The following is a 17,779-nucleotide window of genomic DNA, read 5'->3' on the forward strand; positions in this document are numbered from 1 at the left end:
TTCATCCCAATAGTCAATTTGGATTGCAAAAATCTAAGAATGATAACACTCGGACTATTTTGGTGGAGTTACACAACATGGTATAAACGTGGAATCTTTTTCCAAGGAAAAATGCCAAATAAAAATTCAATAAGCCAGCCCATCACAGCTTTAAATCGACTCTGCCCACTTCTTTACATGCAGGCTCGCTTTCTCTGCCTGCAATTTCAACCCAAATTAAATCAAATGAAATGCATATGATTTGGCATGTGCTAAAGCATAACTAAAATTCAAAAACCGCACAAGTTAGTATTTTTTTTTTTTACCTCCTTTTCCCAGTCACACCGAATGGTAATGATGGCCAATATCAAGGTCTGCAGTGCAGTCCCTCCAAAGATCATACCAGCCCAGATACCCTAATCATGTCCATATGCAGTAGGGTCAGACCATACCAAGTAAGCATGAATTGAAATCTGAATTTTGCAGAATTTCTTACCATGACTCCCTGATGGAAGCCCCATCCCATCAAAAAGCCGAGGGGGACCCCGATCAGATAGTAGCAGCCTAGGTTTATATAAGCGACATAAGATTGCCACCCAGATCCCACAGCCACCCCTGTCCAGGAAATCCTAATGTTATATAAGTGCATGCAAATGAACTTCTCATAGAGATTCATGAGATTGAGAAGAAATCACAGATAAGACGACAAGAGTTTACCAGAGAGAACTGGCTGAACGCTGTTGAGGAGAACCGTAAAGGCTAAGAGGATGGAGAGCTTGTTAACTGCCTTCAAGACTGGTTCACTCGACGAGAATATTAGGGCAAGCTCATTGTGGAAGAAGATAATGAGTAGCCAGAAGAAGAGGCCGATCACAATGGATGTGGCCACTGCTACAATCGTTGCAAACTTGGCTCCTTTTCCATTGCCTGCACCCAGCTCGTTTGCCACCCTCACTCTGTATCATTAAAAGGTAACACTTAAATGTCAAAATTAGCAATACCTTTGAGCTAAAAGTAAAAAAAATTCTAACTATTTTTAAATATATGAATGAAGTTTGGATTTTATAAACTTGGGTTACCGTTATATTTTTTTTATTTTATTTACAAACCAAATATAAATATAATCAAGAATATTATATCTAATTATAAATGGTATTTTATGTGTAGATCCTATCCTATTTGATCAATCAAGAATACAAAAATTTTGTCAGCAAGTGGCTTCTTTTGACACGAAAGAAATAATTGTCCTATTGATGTTGAAACTCGAAAGCTTGTCGGCAGGTTAAAGATTACTTGAACTTTCTTGGCAAAATGCAACCCAATGAAGAAAGACACATCATTCACCAACTTCACCATTTTCCATTCACCCATATTTCTACTGGTCCTAATTTCTCCTGCTGGACCCGTCTCTCATTACTCTTTTTTGTCCCACTCATTCGGCATACCTAACCTAGGGCCTCGGCCCATGTTGATGGAGTTCCAAATATTATTATTGGAACCATGTCTGTCTGTCTGTCTTATGTATGAATATAAAAGATAAGTCTATGTCAGGAAAAAGGAATGAAGTAAATCTTTCTCTCAACCTATAAACCATTCTTAAAGGAAGTGCTCTGTACGATGGCATTCTAGTATCTTTCATTTCAAAATTTATGGTGTTAAGTCTCTTTGAAGATATCACGGACTAGGAATACGTTTGAGATGCATATTGCAACGGACCCTAAGATAAGGTTATCCATCAACATCCTTATTTAGGTTGACAAAGTATTATTTTCAAAATTTGATGAACCGCCATAAATAATAATAATAATAATAATAATAATAATAATAATAATAATATTAATAATAATACCATCGAAAAGCAATCTCTGAGTTTGCCACGAATGACTCAGTCGATTGGTGTTCTAGACCTCATATTTTGAATACCAACCAAACCCTATCTATGGTGAGCCACGGAGCGGAAGGAACGTGGCATGAAATTGCTCACAATACGGCACATGGGTTCCATCACTTCCGTGATCCATCATCCAAGACAACAAGGATAGAAAAGGAAATTACCCGGTTCCAGCAAAGAAAGCCAGAGGAATCATCATTTCCCACCCATTTATTGTCATGCTGCCGAAAAAGTAGAAGCCAATTAAAGACCGAGAGTTATGTGCTTATAGAAAAGGGAAACTGACTATACTTGAAAAAATTATTGTTGGTGCATACCAAATTGACAAAGCGTCCACCGCAATCTCTGCATTCTTTAAGTTTCCAGTCATCAGTATCAAAATTCTGTAGTACCAATTCTCCAAGCTGTTCTTATGGCATATGGGAATTACAGAAGAATTAGAAAGCGATCATGAGAGGTTTAAGGGAAAATGTTGTAAAAGTAAGATCATAAGAGCAAGAGAGAGACCAGAGCATGACCCCAGAAGCAGCAGAGAGTTTGACGAACTCCCAAAGACCAGAGAAGGCTTCAATGGAGAAACCAGTCCATGTGAGAGGACACCCACCACATACGGTGTAACCCATCAACCCAATCACTAGAACCCACCAAGAAAAATTCAAAGTAATAGCTATGCCCACCACCCCCAGCTGAAAGTTGTACACAAACAACCAGCTTACGATCACATGGACAACAAGAGCCACCAAAGCCACCCAAGCAACCGCACCGTTCTTCAGCTGGCTCTGCAGGAACCTCTGTAGAGGGAACTGAAAAGCAAAGCTGAAGTGAAGAGGGATCATCCACCTGGCCACAACCCCAGATAGCTCAGCTACGTTTGTGGGCTGTCCGGTCAGCTTCAAGATCGGAGAAGCAAATAGATACAAAGGCAGAATGAGAACACAACACATGAACAATACTATCCAAGAACGTTGCATGTATACGCCCAACATGAAGTACTTTTTGGCTCCAAAAGCTTGCCCACATAGCGTTTCTAAAGCACTTGCCATCCCCAGCTGACAAATCATAGAAAAGGAAAAAAGCCAAAGCACCCACATAAGAGAATCGATAACAGAAAAGGCCATGGCCCCATGAAAGAGAGAAGAGATAGAGTCGTGTGTACCAAGAGACCGAAGTCGAAACCGACGATGACATTATTGGCAATGGAGATAGCAGCGAGCTCAAGATCACCCAGGTGGCCAGCAAAGGCTTGGGTGATCACAAGCATGGAGTAGGAGGCAATTCGGCTGAATATCGCAGGCCCCACTATGTGCCATAGCTTCTTCGATTCTTCCCACATCCTCCCTGCAAGATCCCTATCATGCCTCTCTTCTCCATAGCTTGATAAATAATCTTGCAATAAGGGAACCTTTGCGTCTTTCTCTATCACTTCCCCGTTTGTGGACATGTTGCGACCGTGGATTCTTTCTCCCTAATTCCTGGATTTTCAATGATCAGACAGATGCCACCCCCCAAAAGGTTTGAGAGAGAAAACTTAAGAGAAGAGCTGAAACCAAAAGAAGTGATTTTAGGTCATTAACTTGGTCCTTTATATGGATGTTGGGTATTGTAGTTCTCCCCAACCTTGTCGTTACATTAATTAATAGGTATTTCTAGTTCCCCCAGCTCCTGTCAAAACGTGTTCCAACTCCTCTAATTTCAACTACTTGTCAAACGATTAAAAACCCTTGAACAGAATCCTGTCGTCCATTTTTTGGAAAATGGTACTACAAAATTAATTGTTCAGACTAATATTATGGAAACTGCCCTACATGTCATTGATTTTTGTGGTGCCCAGAGTCTCCCGAAAAGGAAGATAATAAAAAACACTAGGCCTCTCCACGATGGGAAGGCTGTGTCAGATCTGTGTATTACAATGTCATGGTTACCCGAGTCAAAGCTGGTGAGTTCTATGCTACGTGAGAACATAGGTAATCATATTTGTCATGTTGTGCTGCCACCTCTGTCTTATCTTTTCAGCTTCCCACACTTCCCAATCATATGCAAATTCATTACTTCTTGATTTTCTTGCGTATTGTAGTCCATTCAAAATTGTCTTCTGGGTGTTTTTTTTTTTTTTTTCCCTCCTTTTTAAAAATATTTTCTGGCTTCTGAGGGCATAAAGATAAAAGATAAGTGGCCTGAATTCGAAGGAGCTAGACACGTTCCACTTGATGTAATGAAGTCCAGAATGATCCGTTGTCTCCAGTCCAGAAACTTAGAAGATGTTTCTGGAAGATCCAGAACATTGCGGTCGAATGGTTTGATTGATGCTCGTAGGCTTGGATAAGTACAAAAGATCTTACACAGGAGGATGGGTTCTTGTTCTTCAGTATGGGCCGGTTGGGCCTTATTCGCTTACAAATAGGTAGACACACAACTGGGCCCAATGGAAATCTTGATTAAAAGGGGTTGGACTCAGTACTTTAGTTCTATCCTGCTTCATATTACAATTTGATGTTGGTAAGTTGATTTATTGCCTAATCTGACGTTTTTATTAGTAATATATTTGATTAAAAAATCATTTTGAATCCAATAGTTCTTAAATAAAAAAAAATTCACCTTCTTGCCTCAATTTTCATTTAGGCAAACTATTATTAATAATTCTTTGCCACGGGTGTAACTTAGATGAGGTTAACTTAATTCAACCCAAATCTAATCTGATTATTCAATTGGTCTAAATAATCATTTTTAATATTATGACTAATCAAGTGACTAGGTTTAAGGTTTTTTTTTATTCAAACTCAATTTAGGTTGAACATATCAATTTTAACTTAAACTTTATTTAACATTTTTATAATAATTATAATTTATATTATCTTATATAATAATATTCAATTTTTAAAAAATTTAAGAAAAAAAAATTACTTATACATTTTTTTTTGTTAGTTATTATTTTAAAATTTTATCTCATTTATTATTTAAATTTTGATATAAATATATTAAAAAAATGTTATAAAAAAACATTGAAAATAGTATAAGCAGTATAATCTAATCGATGTAAATTTAGAAAAAGGAGATTGGATTGGATTTGTGTTGGAATTGGAAATCAGATTAGATTTAATTTTAATTGTTGTCAACTTGGATTGAACTCGAATTGGGCATCAACCCAAACTCAATGTGGCCGCCCTACCCGTCACCAAGAGATTATGTTATTCTATTGAGTTGGACCATATATTTTGTCTCATTTCTTGTATGACAATCACAAACACCAATTTGATTCCGCCAAAGGTAAGAGCTATTGGGTCCCGAATCCGTTGCCATAGTCTTAACCTCTAATGACTAATGCTATCCCTGATAAAGACGAATACATTTGGATACCTGTGAAACCCAAAAATAGAATGACTTCATCATATCCCTACAGAAAGGTTCAAATGGCCCCCAAAACATAGTCAAAACATTGTCGGTTGAATTGTTTTAACCAAGAAAAAAATATAAAAAATCCATGGCAAACGACATTGAAGCAGCTGTAAGATGCGAAGGTGATGGGCTGCTGCTTCCAACAACTTTTCCTTTTGTCTTTTAGTCGAAGTCTTATTATTATTTTAAGGTTTATTTTATACGAGTTACTGAAAAAAGCCCTAGTCCTGCACTCCTGCCATCCTCAGAAACCGCCAGGACTTTCAATTAAGCGATTGATTTCTACGCACTGGCTCATGTACGTTTATTATTAGTTCCACAGCTGTTTAAAATCATTCAGCATTCAGACGTGGAAAATTGGTTAGTGCCCGAGTTCTGTTTATTTGTGACCGAAGAATTGGTTGATGGAGACCATTTATAAGTAAAATAGGGAGTTCTAAATCTTACCCATTTTCTTCTGAGAGTTAAGAAAAAATGAATAGCATGTGTGTATGGATGGGATGGCATCATGGCAGCCCTACTCATTAAGTAATTAGAAAATGGGCATGAAGCTTGAGGTGGAAAGTGCGAATCGACCGGCCGGTTACTTTGAGAAGAAGTATGATGCAGTGTTAAAGTCTGTCTTCTGATGAAGAAACTTTGAAAAATTAAACCAATCTTTTGACCACAAGAAGGCAAGTGGCCTGATACAAACAGAGGCTTTCCGTAATTTCGGAGAGGCATGATTTCAAATAGTAGCTTGAGTCAGTGCCGAAAAGAAAGGATTAGACAGGGTGTATGAATTATGATAAATCAAAGGAAAGAATAGGAAGTGTTTTATTCAGCTAATGTACACCGGAGTCATGTCTATAATAATCCAACAGATCAAATTGGTACACGTGTCGACACAAAAAGCAATGAACCACCGAAACAATCCTCGTCCAATAAAATCAACAAACATAATCAGGCAAAATAAAATAAATAATACAAAGTGGGCTAATCACCGAACAAAGAACACAAAGAGATCTCAACCGTCCATGAAAACCAAAGGCCTGAAATGCCAACCCTCATCCACGTGGGTCAGGTCCCGCTCTAGATCATGGCCACCGCCACGAATGATCCGGCCAGGGCAGTTCCGGCAATGACGACTCTGTTCAACCAACCATCAGCGAAGCTGCCGTTGGGTGATTCAGTAGGGGTTGCAGTAGGGGGTGAACCGGAACCGGATGTCGGCGGTGCCGGAGGAGAAGCGATGCTGGGAGAAGGAGATGGTGTAGTAGTAGGGGGTGTGGAAGGTGAGGTGGAGGAGGGAGAAGGAGTGGGTGATGGGGTTGAGCCAGTGGTGGGAGAAGGAGCTGGAGATGAAGTAGGTGGAGAGGATGGTGCCGGAGATGGAACTGGAGTGGACGGCGGAGATGATGGTGCAGGCGAGGTCGCTGGGGGTGTGGGTGTCGGTGTTGGAGATGCTCCTGGAGCTTGTGCCATGCATGAGGTGGCCAACAAAGCCAGCATCATCACAACTTTAAACCCAGTGGAAGTCATCTTCATCTTCTCCAGAGAAAGAAAGTTTCAGAGACAGAGAAATAGAGAGAGACAGAGAGAAAGAGAGCAGGAGGTGAAGATGGGAGGTGAGGATGAGCGTCCAAAGTATGAGAATATAAAGAGAGGAGCAGAAGTGGAGGGTTTGAGAAACCAGAGATATTAATCAATAATGCTTGAGAATCTTCTGAAACTGCATATATTTATAGATATAAACTTAATGGGCTCAACTCAGAGATGTTGGTGTATGAGTTGGGACTATTTCTCCTCCCCCTCTTCTTAGAAGCTTCTAGGTCTGAACCAAGAAGGCGCACCTAAAAGCCAACCAATCACACCCCAACACCCGTCATAACAAAGGCTATTATCGTAATCTGACTCAATTATTCAACTGAGCTAATTTCCACTTATGTCCAGCTAAAAAGGATATAAATTACTAGAATATCCCTAACATGAACATGTGTCGGTTAATGATGGTCAGTGAAATGTCTCCATCTACCCTACCGAACGTGCGAATAAAATATTTAGAACTTTTCTTCCCAGTCTGTCTACCGCGTTAACCTTTTCAAAAGTCGGTTGATTTCCAGGAGTACCCTTTGAATATTCATGCATGATTGAATGCCTCCAATCTCTGGTGTGTGAATACTCACACAGTCACACCACTGTTCCCAAACCTTAGCTTGGACACGTAGCCACCGCCTTTATGCAGCGTTTGAACGAACCGTCCCACCACAAGGGACCAGGTCAAAAGCGGGTCCCATTACACGTGTCAAATCACTGTAGGTTAGACGGGACATTTTGTCGTATCCGAAACTTACCCGACTATTTTAATGCAATTTGGATTAGCTGTATTATAGCCGTTGGATTAAGATAATTGGGGGAGAGAGAAAAAATATCATTAAAAAAAGAATCGCAAATGGAGACCAACTAAACATGCTAGAGAGCCGTTGCCCAGAATGCCTGTTTTTGTGTGTCTGCACGTGGTGCCTTGAATTTTAAAGTTTGAGAGACATGATGAATGTAAGGGGAAGTAGAGTGGAAGGGAAGAACACACCGGACGTTATTGAGAGGCACGTGTGACTGGTGGGGGAATGTGGGACAGCTGGCAAGCAGTGAAGGCGAAGGTACGCATGTTCTGTGCAATAGGAAATGGGGACAAGCGCAGTGGGCCAATCATGGGAGTTGTTGGCGTACTTTAAATAATCAAACTTATATGTTGCTACAATTATGAACAAGGGCTGGCAAGAGCTGGCAAAGATTAAATTATGGCCGTAATTTGAGAAAATGGATGGCCATAAATTTGGAGCTTTAGGCTCATGATTGTTGATAATTTTAGTATGATTTGAAGGCCATGACAACCAATTCCAATCAAATTGAAGGATGGGAAGGTCAATTAGAATGTTTATCCCCATATAAATATAAAGGATGATGTTACTCTGCTTGTCTATCAGGAAGGTAGAATGTTAATGTCGTCCTTGAGTGTAGAAAATGTTCTTGTGGATTATGAATTTGATCTCCCTTCTTATTTTGTGTCTTTCTTGACATATTAGATATGGATGGTACGTTGCAAATTTCTTGAGTGGCACATGGCACTTGGTAGTGTATGATTTGTGATTAAGCTTCATTGTTGGTAAAGGAAACGTGGAGGCGGAAAAATAAAACAAAGTCTAAATTCAGAAGCTCACTCGTCAGACTCCACTTTGAGTGTGATCAACCTTTTAGTTTTAAAAATAAAATAAAATAAATCGAAAGTTCATTCTTCTTGTTTGTGATTGTTCACTGATTTCCAATTAGGTTGTCACGACTCCTGCGGGACACTTTTGATATGTCAACTTTGTTGTTAAACAACCACAACGTGTTTGAAACTTGAAAATTCAGGATGTGATACTGCCTAGTTACCAGTCTTACGCAATAGGTTGTAGCCCTTGTGCCCTATCATATTTTAAATGTACTTTTTTAAGAATGCTTTTACTTTAGTATGATAAAAATAAAATCAATGAAGGAATAGAAGTTAGGAGAAGTTTCTTTTCTGTGAATACTTTATGTTTATTTTTCACTTTTGTCGATAGTGAATTTTATTTTACTTTATTTTATTTTTTTGAAAAACAATTTATGATATGATATAATCAATTTGGGGTAGGTAAGTGGTAACAATAGTTTAAATCTATGGTGGTCCATTTGTAAGTGTTACAACATTTAATTTGCATTTGGCTCCTTTCAATTTGTCTCCTTCTTTAGTGGAATTTCATGTACTCCACCTTGATTTGATTTAATTTTTATTTTTAAGACAAGATTTTATAATCTTATAAAATTTCGTCTTGTGCCGCTTGTGTCTCTTGTTAGAATCTTTACGGGTGGGATGTCATGTTTTATGATGTGTCAGATCTCATCATTTGTCAAACTCATGGTTTGGTAAATTGAAAAATCAAAGTGTTAAATCATCAAATTTGATGATCTATATTTTGAGGCCACCAAATTTGAGATGCCTATGAATGTCCTCACTTTAAGAAGTAATGCGTGCAAGTCATCGTCATGCTTACAAGGTGAGGGTTAAAGTTGTTCTCTCTTGAGTTTTCACTTATATTTTCTTGACCCTTAACATGACTTTCACCTTGGCGTGATTTATGACGATGTGCGTTTAGTTGGGCCTTGATCCGAGCTTTGGGTTGAACAATGTCGACCAAGGGCTTGAGCAAATTTAAAAGCTCGAAACTAAAAATTTTGAAGAACTTAACCATTTACAGAAGTTTGTTGAAGACTTTTTGTGAACAAATTTTGACTATTCAAGACACTTGGAAACCACTTGAAGATTTGAAGAAAAAGTTGCGTAAATCCCTTCATGACGAGCTTTCATTACTTTAAAGTTTAAATCAAAGTTAATATGTGTGATTGATGGTTTACAAAAACTCTTGGAAGTAGCCACCGACACTCTGGAGGAAGTAGGATTGTAGAAAAACTAATTTGGTGGTCCTCACCTTCGTAAGTGCTTCGACCATAGGTACACCACAGAGAAACAAGCTAGTCCAAAGAGTATCACATGCAAAACATGATTTGAACCCTTCTGCGCCATGGCCCTGTTCAGCCTCTTCATGTTGTTCTTCAATCCCGCTTGGGTTTTGCTCAGTGCCATTTGCTGTTGTAAGGACCAGAAGCAGCAAGTTTAATGGAAACAAACAAAATTGGCACACTGAAGTACTAAAACACCCACAAGATGTACGTCACAAAAGAAAATATGAAAACAATGCAAACCAAGACTTCAGTAGTGGTTCTATTCGAGTGCCACTAAGCACTAACCATAAGAATACGTGGATTTATAAAGGCTATGTTTGGTTTTTGAAAAATTTGGTAAAAAAATGTGAAGGAAAGAAAATAAAGAAGAAAAGTGGAAGAAAAGAAAATGTAAAGAAAAAAAAAGATTTAAATTTAATAAATTATTTTATATATTTCTTTAAATTTATTTCATTCGTTTTCCTTCATTACACAAAAATTAAATAATTTTAAAATGCATAAACTTCTAACTAATTTTAATTATATTTGAATTATTTTTCATATTTTTGATAATATAATCAAAGATGAGAAAATTATTTTGAAGAAAATGAAATGGAAAGAAAATAAGGTTTCAACTTCAAGCTAGAATTTTACCAGTTGAGAAATATAGTCATTCTGAAATTTTGCTTCTGACTCGATCTCTTGAGCTACCTGCAAAGCAAAATTTGAATAAAAGTTTATAAAACTGGAAAGAGAACAAAATAGCTTGGCAACTGCTACATAGAGAAATAACAATTAACCTGTAGGTGCTGTTTGTGCTATTTGAGATTTGTGCATGAGTATCCTTTATCAAAAATTGCTGTCTCGTTAATGGGCAAAACTGATGCTTACAGGTCAGCCTAATTTTCAGTTCAAAATTACTGGGAAAATGGCAGCAAAATGCTGAGGCCAACAGGATTGGTAAGAGTTCATACCATGAACTACTACTGCAGGGAAGCAGCTAGATATGAACAGATTTTCTCTTTTATTTCATTTTATCTTTTTCATACTTGAACAAGAATATCAGAAGATCTGAAACCTACACAAAACCCATCCCACCCCACTTTCACCACTTGAGCCTAGACTTGAGGTTTAAACAACTTTAAAAATGAAATAATTCTTTGCATGTAAGAGCTAATGAACAACCTAAAATAAGCTGGAGGAGTTCCATTTGGAAAAGTAGATTGGATTAACCTGTAGAACATGAGTATTTGAAAAGATCTACCTAGTTATTAGTATTTACTTTAACATGAAACCACAAAAGAATAAACAGTAAGTTAAATTAACAAAATCATCTAAGCAAGTAAAATTATACCCTCATCCCCATAATTCACACACACCCCAAATCACAAATCTCTCCACACTGTAAACAATAATCAACTTTTCTCTTGGACAATTTTCACAGAGGCCTTGTGCACACCAAGGACAAAGCACCCACTCTATCAGATGACTCTATAAAACCTCTTCCCCTTTGACATTTGAAACAATCCCACACCTTCGCCAAGCTTGACACTAAAAATCTTCAAATGGTTGGTATCACTCTCTAAATCTTCTCCAGCACTATGTTAAACTGAGCAACCCAAGATAACTGATAAAGATGAAGAAGTTAAAGTATGCACTTACGCTAAGTGTAAATTTAATAAGTGAGATTTTGTTATTTATTACTTATTTTAGGGTCATTTTTATTTAGTGATAAAGCTTTATTACAATCAGGATTATTAAAATTGCTTTCCTACTAGAGTTAAGATTGTTTATCTACATATAGGTCTAGTGATGTTAAAAACTTCAGAGGTTTTTTTATTAATAATATTTGTAATTTCTTTGGAATCTCTCTTCTACTTCTGTTTCCCTCTCCTATATTCTTTCTCTCTATTGTTCTACATCAATTGGTATCAAACCAAGGTTGACTTTGAACATGTTTTTGCAATAGGTATACTTACCATCATACTACAATGATTGGGAATACTCCCCCCCACTATGCTACAAATTCATTACAAGCACTAAACTTTAGTCCAAGTCAATTTTTGGATGTGTTTTGCATTGTTGGAATCCTTGCACCAATCTCAAGGCTCAATTCTACTAGGAAATCTCAAGGTTAATTTTCCAAAAACTTGAAAATTTATGCTTTTAGTTTTAGTTCTTTGGTTTAATAGGTAGTGTGCTAAGATTCTTACCTTTGTGGTTGTATTACCCTTTGCCTGTTACTTTAAAATATATATCTACCCTTTATGTCCTATCTATTTTGTATCTCTTGTGCTTTTCTTTGGAGTTATTGCATAGTCCTTTATTTGAGTTTTTATTTTTATTGTTGTACACCCAGTCTACAAGAAATTTGGTATTAATTAATTAATTAATTCATGTTTCATCTCAGCATTACTTTTTCCCCCTCACAATTTGTCTTTGTTTCCCTTTAGACCCTTGTTTTCACTAAACATGAAGGTCGCTAAATTAGAACAATCCCATTTGGCCCTTCAAGGGGATGTAAAAAACCTTATAACCACTATGACAATCCCACAAGTAGATTTGACAATAGTGAAAGATATTATGACTAAACTTGCCATGAACCTTGGTTATTTGTTGAAAGATCCTAGAAAGTGTCATGGGGGAGAAACAATAGATAAATCTACTTTGGACAAAAGTCAATCAATCCCCAAATTGTAGGAGACTTGGGAATTCTCAAGTGGGCCTGCTACCCATGCCTCTAGGAAAGCCACCCATAAACAAAGGTCCAATCAATGGTGGAACCCTAAATGAGGATGACGCTTTTGGTGCTCCAATCAATGGAGATAGAAGAGAGTTTATGTCACAATTTTCCAATGGGATACTGTTAGGCAATGGGAACACTAGGATAGATACCATTATCAATAACATCAACCTTTACTTCCATGGTACCATTACAATCAATCCAAGCATATCCATGATCAGGTAAGTTATATCACTAGGAGGATCAAGATAAAGGTTCCAAAATTTGATGGTAGCTTAAACTCAAATATGTTTTTTGATTAGTTAGCCAATCTTAAAAATAATTTTGAGTGGTGCGACTACTACAACTTGACCAACAGTATGTTGAACTACCAATTTTTCTAAAATTTTGAACTTGCAAGATTTGAGTTCAAAATGTATATCATACTCCTTAACACCCTTTCCCACAAGTGGCCTCATACCCACACATGGGGAGATACACAAACCCATAGGTAAACAACCACAATTGAACTTTTTTGGGTTTAATCAATAAATTAGGAAAATAAATATGTGGTGCAATTCAAACACATGACCTCTCGCCAAACAAGGGTCATATACCATGCTAAACTACCACTTTTTCTAAAAGCTTAAACTTATAGGATCTGGGTTCACAATGTATATCATTCTCTTTAACACATTCAACGAGTTTGTTTTATTGAGATGAAATAGATAGGGTCTACAAAGCATCATTAGCAATCAATCTTACATGAAATTGACTATTTAGGTAAAACCCTATTATTGTGTGGGAAGAGATGAAGTCAAGACTTACAGAAAAGTACTTACCAGTTTTTAATACAAATTACTTGTTAGATTAACTATTGAACCTTAGGGAAACGAATTCCTTTGTTAGTGAATATATGGCTCGATTTGAGGAATTAATGTTATGTTATGGCATTCACAGGGATTATTGGGCTATTGTTACAAGGTTTATAAATGATTTGAGAGTTGAAATCAAGCATGAGGTTAGTTTGCATTCTCTTAAGTTCTTAAAGGAAGCTTATCGTAAGACCCTAGAAACTTGTCTTTGTTCTTATCCTATGAGGTATGCTCCTATCTTACCTATCCACTGCTGTCAACTTCGGCCTAGTACCATCCCTAAGAGTGCCGATAGGTCATAGCTTGTCTTTCCTTGACCAAATGATGGACATAACCCTAATACTACTTCAACCTTTAAGGCTAAATGAATAAGAGTAATTCAAACAATTCATCTAGTCCTTGTCCAACTACATCCTGAATTGAGTGCCATCATTATCATGCATGCAAAGAGACACAGTCTATAAAGGCCCACAACATACTCTTGCCTTAAAACAAGAGGATACCGCCTTAACCCAAGAAGACTGAGTATTTCCAACTTGAGCCCATGGAAAATCCTTATTGTGAGGAGGAACATTTTGAGGTTAATGAGGATGAAGAGGTTTTATGTGATGTGGTGTAACTTGACTAGCCTAATTGACTGTTATGCATGAAAACATTTTGAGTATTTTCCATACTTATGCTCTTTTTAGGGATAAGGCAAGTAAGTTAGTCATTGATGGGGGTAGCGCCATGAATGTGGTGTCTGAATCCACTATTGCTAGGTTTGACCTGAAACCTAAGTCTCGTCCCCGTCCATTTAAAGTAGCTTGGGTGGATAAAACTTCTCTACCTATTAAAGAGAGGTGTCTAGTTACACTTAAGTTAGGACCTTGTTCAGAAGCATTTACTATCATGTTTACCCATATGTGTCACACATATCTTGTTAGGACATCCATGACTATATGATTATGATGTGAGGAATTTTATGTGAAATAATACCGATGAATTTAGCCATGGAGGAAGAATAATTCTCTTAAAACCTGATAAGCCAACACTTTAAAAGTGCAAACTTGTCGATAAGTCTACTCATAAGTATCAACCTAAGAAAAGAATTCGAATTTTGCCTCTTAGGCCATTTTAGAATGCAAGGTTTGACACTAGCTTAGCATATACCCTCATAGTTATGAAAGGGTTTCACACTTCATCTGAGTCCAATTTCAATTGTTGTTCCAAAGTTACTTATTTGCTAGAAACATTTAAGGATGTCATGCTTGAAGACTTTTCTGATGAATTATCACCATTGAGAGACATTCAGCATGCTATAGACTTAGCCCTAGGATAACAATTACCTAATCTTCCTCATTATAGGATGGATCCTACGAACAAAGCTAAATTGAATTGATAGATAGAAGGTTATCTTTTTTAGCAAATTAAGGATGAGTGTCCTACTTGTTTGGATTTTAGTGCTAACTTCACGATTTCTTAGATAGTTCTAATAGAAATAATGCCTATTTCTCATCATTTTGGGATGGTTATCTTTTTTAAAGGAGTTAAATTGTACATTCCTCATACTTAAGAGAGTTTCTAATTTGGGAATTACATGTTAGTGGTCTAGCTTGAATATTTTGGTAGGAATAAATCTATAGCTTTAGTTGAAGATAGGTTTTATTGGCCTTTGTTGAAAAAAGATGTTAAAATTGTTTCCTAATATCATACTTATCAGTTAGGCAAGGCTAAGAAACACAAGTTTGTACACTCTATCACCTATTTCACATACACATACACATTGCGTGATCTTAGCATGGATTTTGTCCTCAAGTTGCCCAAGATTGATAGAGGTCATAACTCCATTTTGGTACCCATGGATAGATTCTCTACGATGACCCATTTTATCTTATGTTTTAAGATTGATGATGCTTTCCATATGACAAAGTTGTTTTAAACAAAATTATGAGGTTACATTGTTACATTGTTTACCTTCTACCATAGTATATGATAGAATGCCAAGTTTGTTACCTATTCTCATAAGACTCTTTAGAAATTATTTGAAACCACTTTGAAGTATTCTTTTAGTTTCATCCTCAAAAAGATGGCAAGACAAAATTTGTTAATCATAGTTTGGGTGACTTGCTTAGGTGTCTAGTTGGTGAGAAACTTGGAAATTAGGATCTTGTTTTATCCATCCCTAAGTCTTTTTTACAATAACTCAGTTAATCAATCCACAAGCATAATGTCCTTTTGAAGTTCTCTCACCTCACACCTCACCAACCCATTGATCTTATTCCTATGCCTGCTAATTACAGTCCTTTTGATTCCACCCAAGCCTTTATTGTGACTTACACGTTGAGTTACAATGAAAATTTGTTATGAATAAAGCAGATTATAAACTTGCTACCAATGCACATCATAGGACAAGAGAGTTCAAAGAAGAGGATTATGTCATGATTCGCATTTGTCCTGCATGTTACTTTAAAATTTCCATAAAAAACCTACATGCCTGCTCACTTGGCCCATTTCTTATCCTTCGAAACCTTGAATCTAATGCATATTTTCTTAATTTCCCATTGCACATAACTATAAGACCAATTTTCAATGTGATGGAATTATTTCCTCCACTTGAGCACCAACTCTAGCTTACAATGAGATAAACTGATCCACCCATTACACATTTTCCTTGCCCACTGTACACCCATCAGGTATCCACCAACCCCTTCTAACGAAATGAACTACTCACCATCCAAGTTCCTCTAAGGTCAATTATAATTGAACCTTTATATGCTGAGACTCACAGTTCAGAAACCGGAATTTCATAAAAGCCTCTATTCTAGGCTATAAATGGGCATATCTTTCGAATAATTCAACAAAACAATAAAACCAAAACCTTTTAACTTCTTCAAATCCGATCTCATAAGTTCATAAATGGAGAAGAAAACGTACTGTTTTGAGCATTGTAACTTTCTTGTGGAGACCCGTGATCTCTTCGTCCAAGTCGGCGTGCACTGGGTCGATCCTCAACTGAATTTCATCGGAATTAGCTACTGGTCTCGCGCTTAGACCTTCTCTGCAGAACAATTTTAGAATCAAAATTAACGATCAATGTCAGAAAAGTCATTACAATCCAATGGTAGGAAAGATTGGGAAACCTGGATCTGTAGAGATTGGCCATTGGTGTGGATCCAGAGAAGTGAAAGCGCAATATGTACGAACTGTTAACCCTAGAACGAAGAACAAAAAGGAAGAATCAAACGATTTCCCCTCCCGGCTGAATTAGGTTTTACAAGAGCTTGGAAAGCCTAACCTTGAATTCATCAAAATGACCAAAGTTATTCAAGGAAAAAAGAATAGAAGGAAATAAAAAATAAAGAGATATAAAAAATACATATAAATTAATAAATTATGTTTATCTTTATATTTATTTCCTTATATTTTATTTTTATTGCATTATCCTTGGAAAATCAAATGATAATGAAAAATATTTTATATAAGAGTTGGATCTAAAATAAGTGAATTTAATATTTATTATTTAATAATTTAAATTGAATTTAAGTTTAAATTATATTTAATATATTAACTTAAAATTTATTATTTAATTTTTACTTTAAATATTAAGGTTATTTAATAAAAATAATTTAAGATTTATTTTAAATTATCAAATTAACATATTTATCCTTATAAATTATAATTAAGATAACTAAGGTCAAGTAATCATGGAAGTAATTAGACCAAATGATGAGAAAAAAGTAAAATAAAGATATACACTTAAGAATAAGTTAATTATTTTTATTTATTACTTAAATTTATTTTTGACTCTAAGTTATATCATTAAGTTATTTTATCAAATATGTTTAATTTATTTAATGACTTAAATTAAATTATTAAATGATTTTAAGTTATTAAATTGATTTATCAAATAGTAATTAATAAAAATAATTAAAATTTTAATAAGAGATTAATGTAATTTTTTTTATTTTTTTTAAAAAATTATGTGATAGATACTGGAAAGTCTATTGGGACAATTGTGCTTAAGACCCGGTTGGACAAAAAAATTAAATTTTGGTTCATATAAGTTTACCATTTAAGTCCAAGACCTAGAGGAAGTATAAAATTTGAAAATAATGATATAAATTTTTTATCTTTCCCGAAATGACCTTTGTTGAATATGAAAAAAAAAAACAAGGAAAACATTAATTTAAATTTTATTCATTTTGTAAACCTCAATAAAATTCAATATAATTTAGTGATTTGGAAAAAAATACACAATTTTCTGAAAAAATAAAAATAATTTTTTATTATTATTATTTAAAAATCAAATATTTTGGAAAATATATATTTTTTAAATTGTGTATATAAAAAATAACTAAATATGTTAATTTTATTTTTTTTAAATGATATATTTTTATAATATATTTAAAAAAAATAGTTTTCTATAAATAATAA

The 17,779-nt window shown here is 35.7% G+C and overlaps 3 protein-coding genes across 3 annotated transcripts; all 3 read right to left on the minus strand.

Moving 5' to 3' along the window:
• On the minus strand, positions 1-3,601 carry LOC100267226 (protein DETOXIFICATION 27). Its single transcript, XM_059738550.1, has 8 exons — positions 3,027-3,601; positions 2,378-2,919; positions 2,188-2,274; positions 2,035-2,091; positions 697-935; positions 476-594; positions 306-395; positions 1-198 (listed from the first exon to the last, which is right to left on the minus strand). The coding sequence occupies exons 1-8, from the start codon at positions 3,309-3,311 to the stop codon at positions 151-153; spliced, it is 1,467 nt and encodes a 488-aa protein (XP_059594533.1). The 5' UTR covers positions 3,312-3,601; the 3' UTR covers positions 1-150.
• A 2,450-nt stretch (positions 3,602-6,051) lies between these two features.
• LOC100853358 (classical arabinogalactan protein 2) lies at positions 6,052-7,115 on the minus strand. The gene has a single exon (XM_003635002.4). It carries the CDS (start codon positions 6,788-6,790, stop codon positions 6,335-6,337), a length of 456 nt encoding a protein of 151 aa, XP_003635050.1. The 5' UTR covers positions 6,791-7,115; the 3' UTR covers positions 6,052-6,334.
• A 2,486-nt stretch (positions 7,116-9,601) lies between these two features.
• Positions 9,602-16,788, minus strand: LOC100263950 (bet1-like protein At4g14600). Its single transcript, XM_002263330.5, has 4 exons — positions 16,486-16,788; positions 16,280-16,403; positions 10,421-10,477; positions 9,602-9,911 (listed from the first exon to the last, which is right to left on the minus strand). The coding sequence occupies exons 1-4, from the start codon at positions 16,506-16,508 to the stop codon at positions 9,750-9,752; spliced, it is 366 nt and encodes a 121-aa protein (XP_002263366.1). The 5' UTR covers positions 16,509-16,788; the 3' UTR covers positions 9,602-9,749.
• Between the last annotated feature and the right edge of the window lie 991 nt (positions 16,789-17,779).

Source organism: Vitis vinifera, chromosome 7, assembly GCF_030704535.1.
Source record: "Vitis vinifera cultivar Pinot Noir 40024 chromosome 7, ASM3070453v1".
Classification (NCBI taxonomy): Eukaryota; Viridiplantae; Streptophyta; class Magnoliopsida; order Vitales; family Vitaceae; genus Vitis; species Vitis vinifera.

Excerpts from the sequence above, each read along its gene's own strand:
- LOC100267226 (XM_059738550.1), bottom strand. The coding sequence starts at position 3,311 with ATGTCCACAAACGGGGAAGTGATAGAGAAAGACGCAAAGGTTCCCTTA. Across the intron at positions 2,920-3,026 it reads GTTTCGACTTCGGTCTCTTG|CTGGGGATGGCAAGTGCTTT; the intron begins GTACACACGACT and ends ATGATTTGTCAG. Across the intron at positions 2,092-2,187 it reads GTGGACGCTTTGTCAATTTG|CATGACAATAAATGGGTGGG; the intron begins GTATGCACCAAC and ends CTTTTTCGGCAG.
- LOC100853358 (XM_003635002.4), bottom strand. The coding sequence starts at position 6,790 with ATGAAGATGACTTCCACTGGGTTTAAAGTTGTGATGATGCTGGCTTTG.
- LOC100263950 (XM_002263330.5), bottom strand. The coding sequence starts at position 16,508 with ATGGCCAATCTCTACAGATCCAG. Across the intron at positions 10,478-16,279 it reads AAGTTACAATGCTCAAAACA|GTAGCTCAAGAGATCGAGTC; the intron begins GTACGTTTTCTT and ends TTTGCTTTGCAG. Across the intron at positions 9,912-10,420 it reads ATGACTATATTTCTCAACTG|CAAATGGCACTGAGCAAAAC; the intron begins GTAAAATTCTAG and ends TCCTTACAACAG.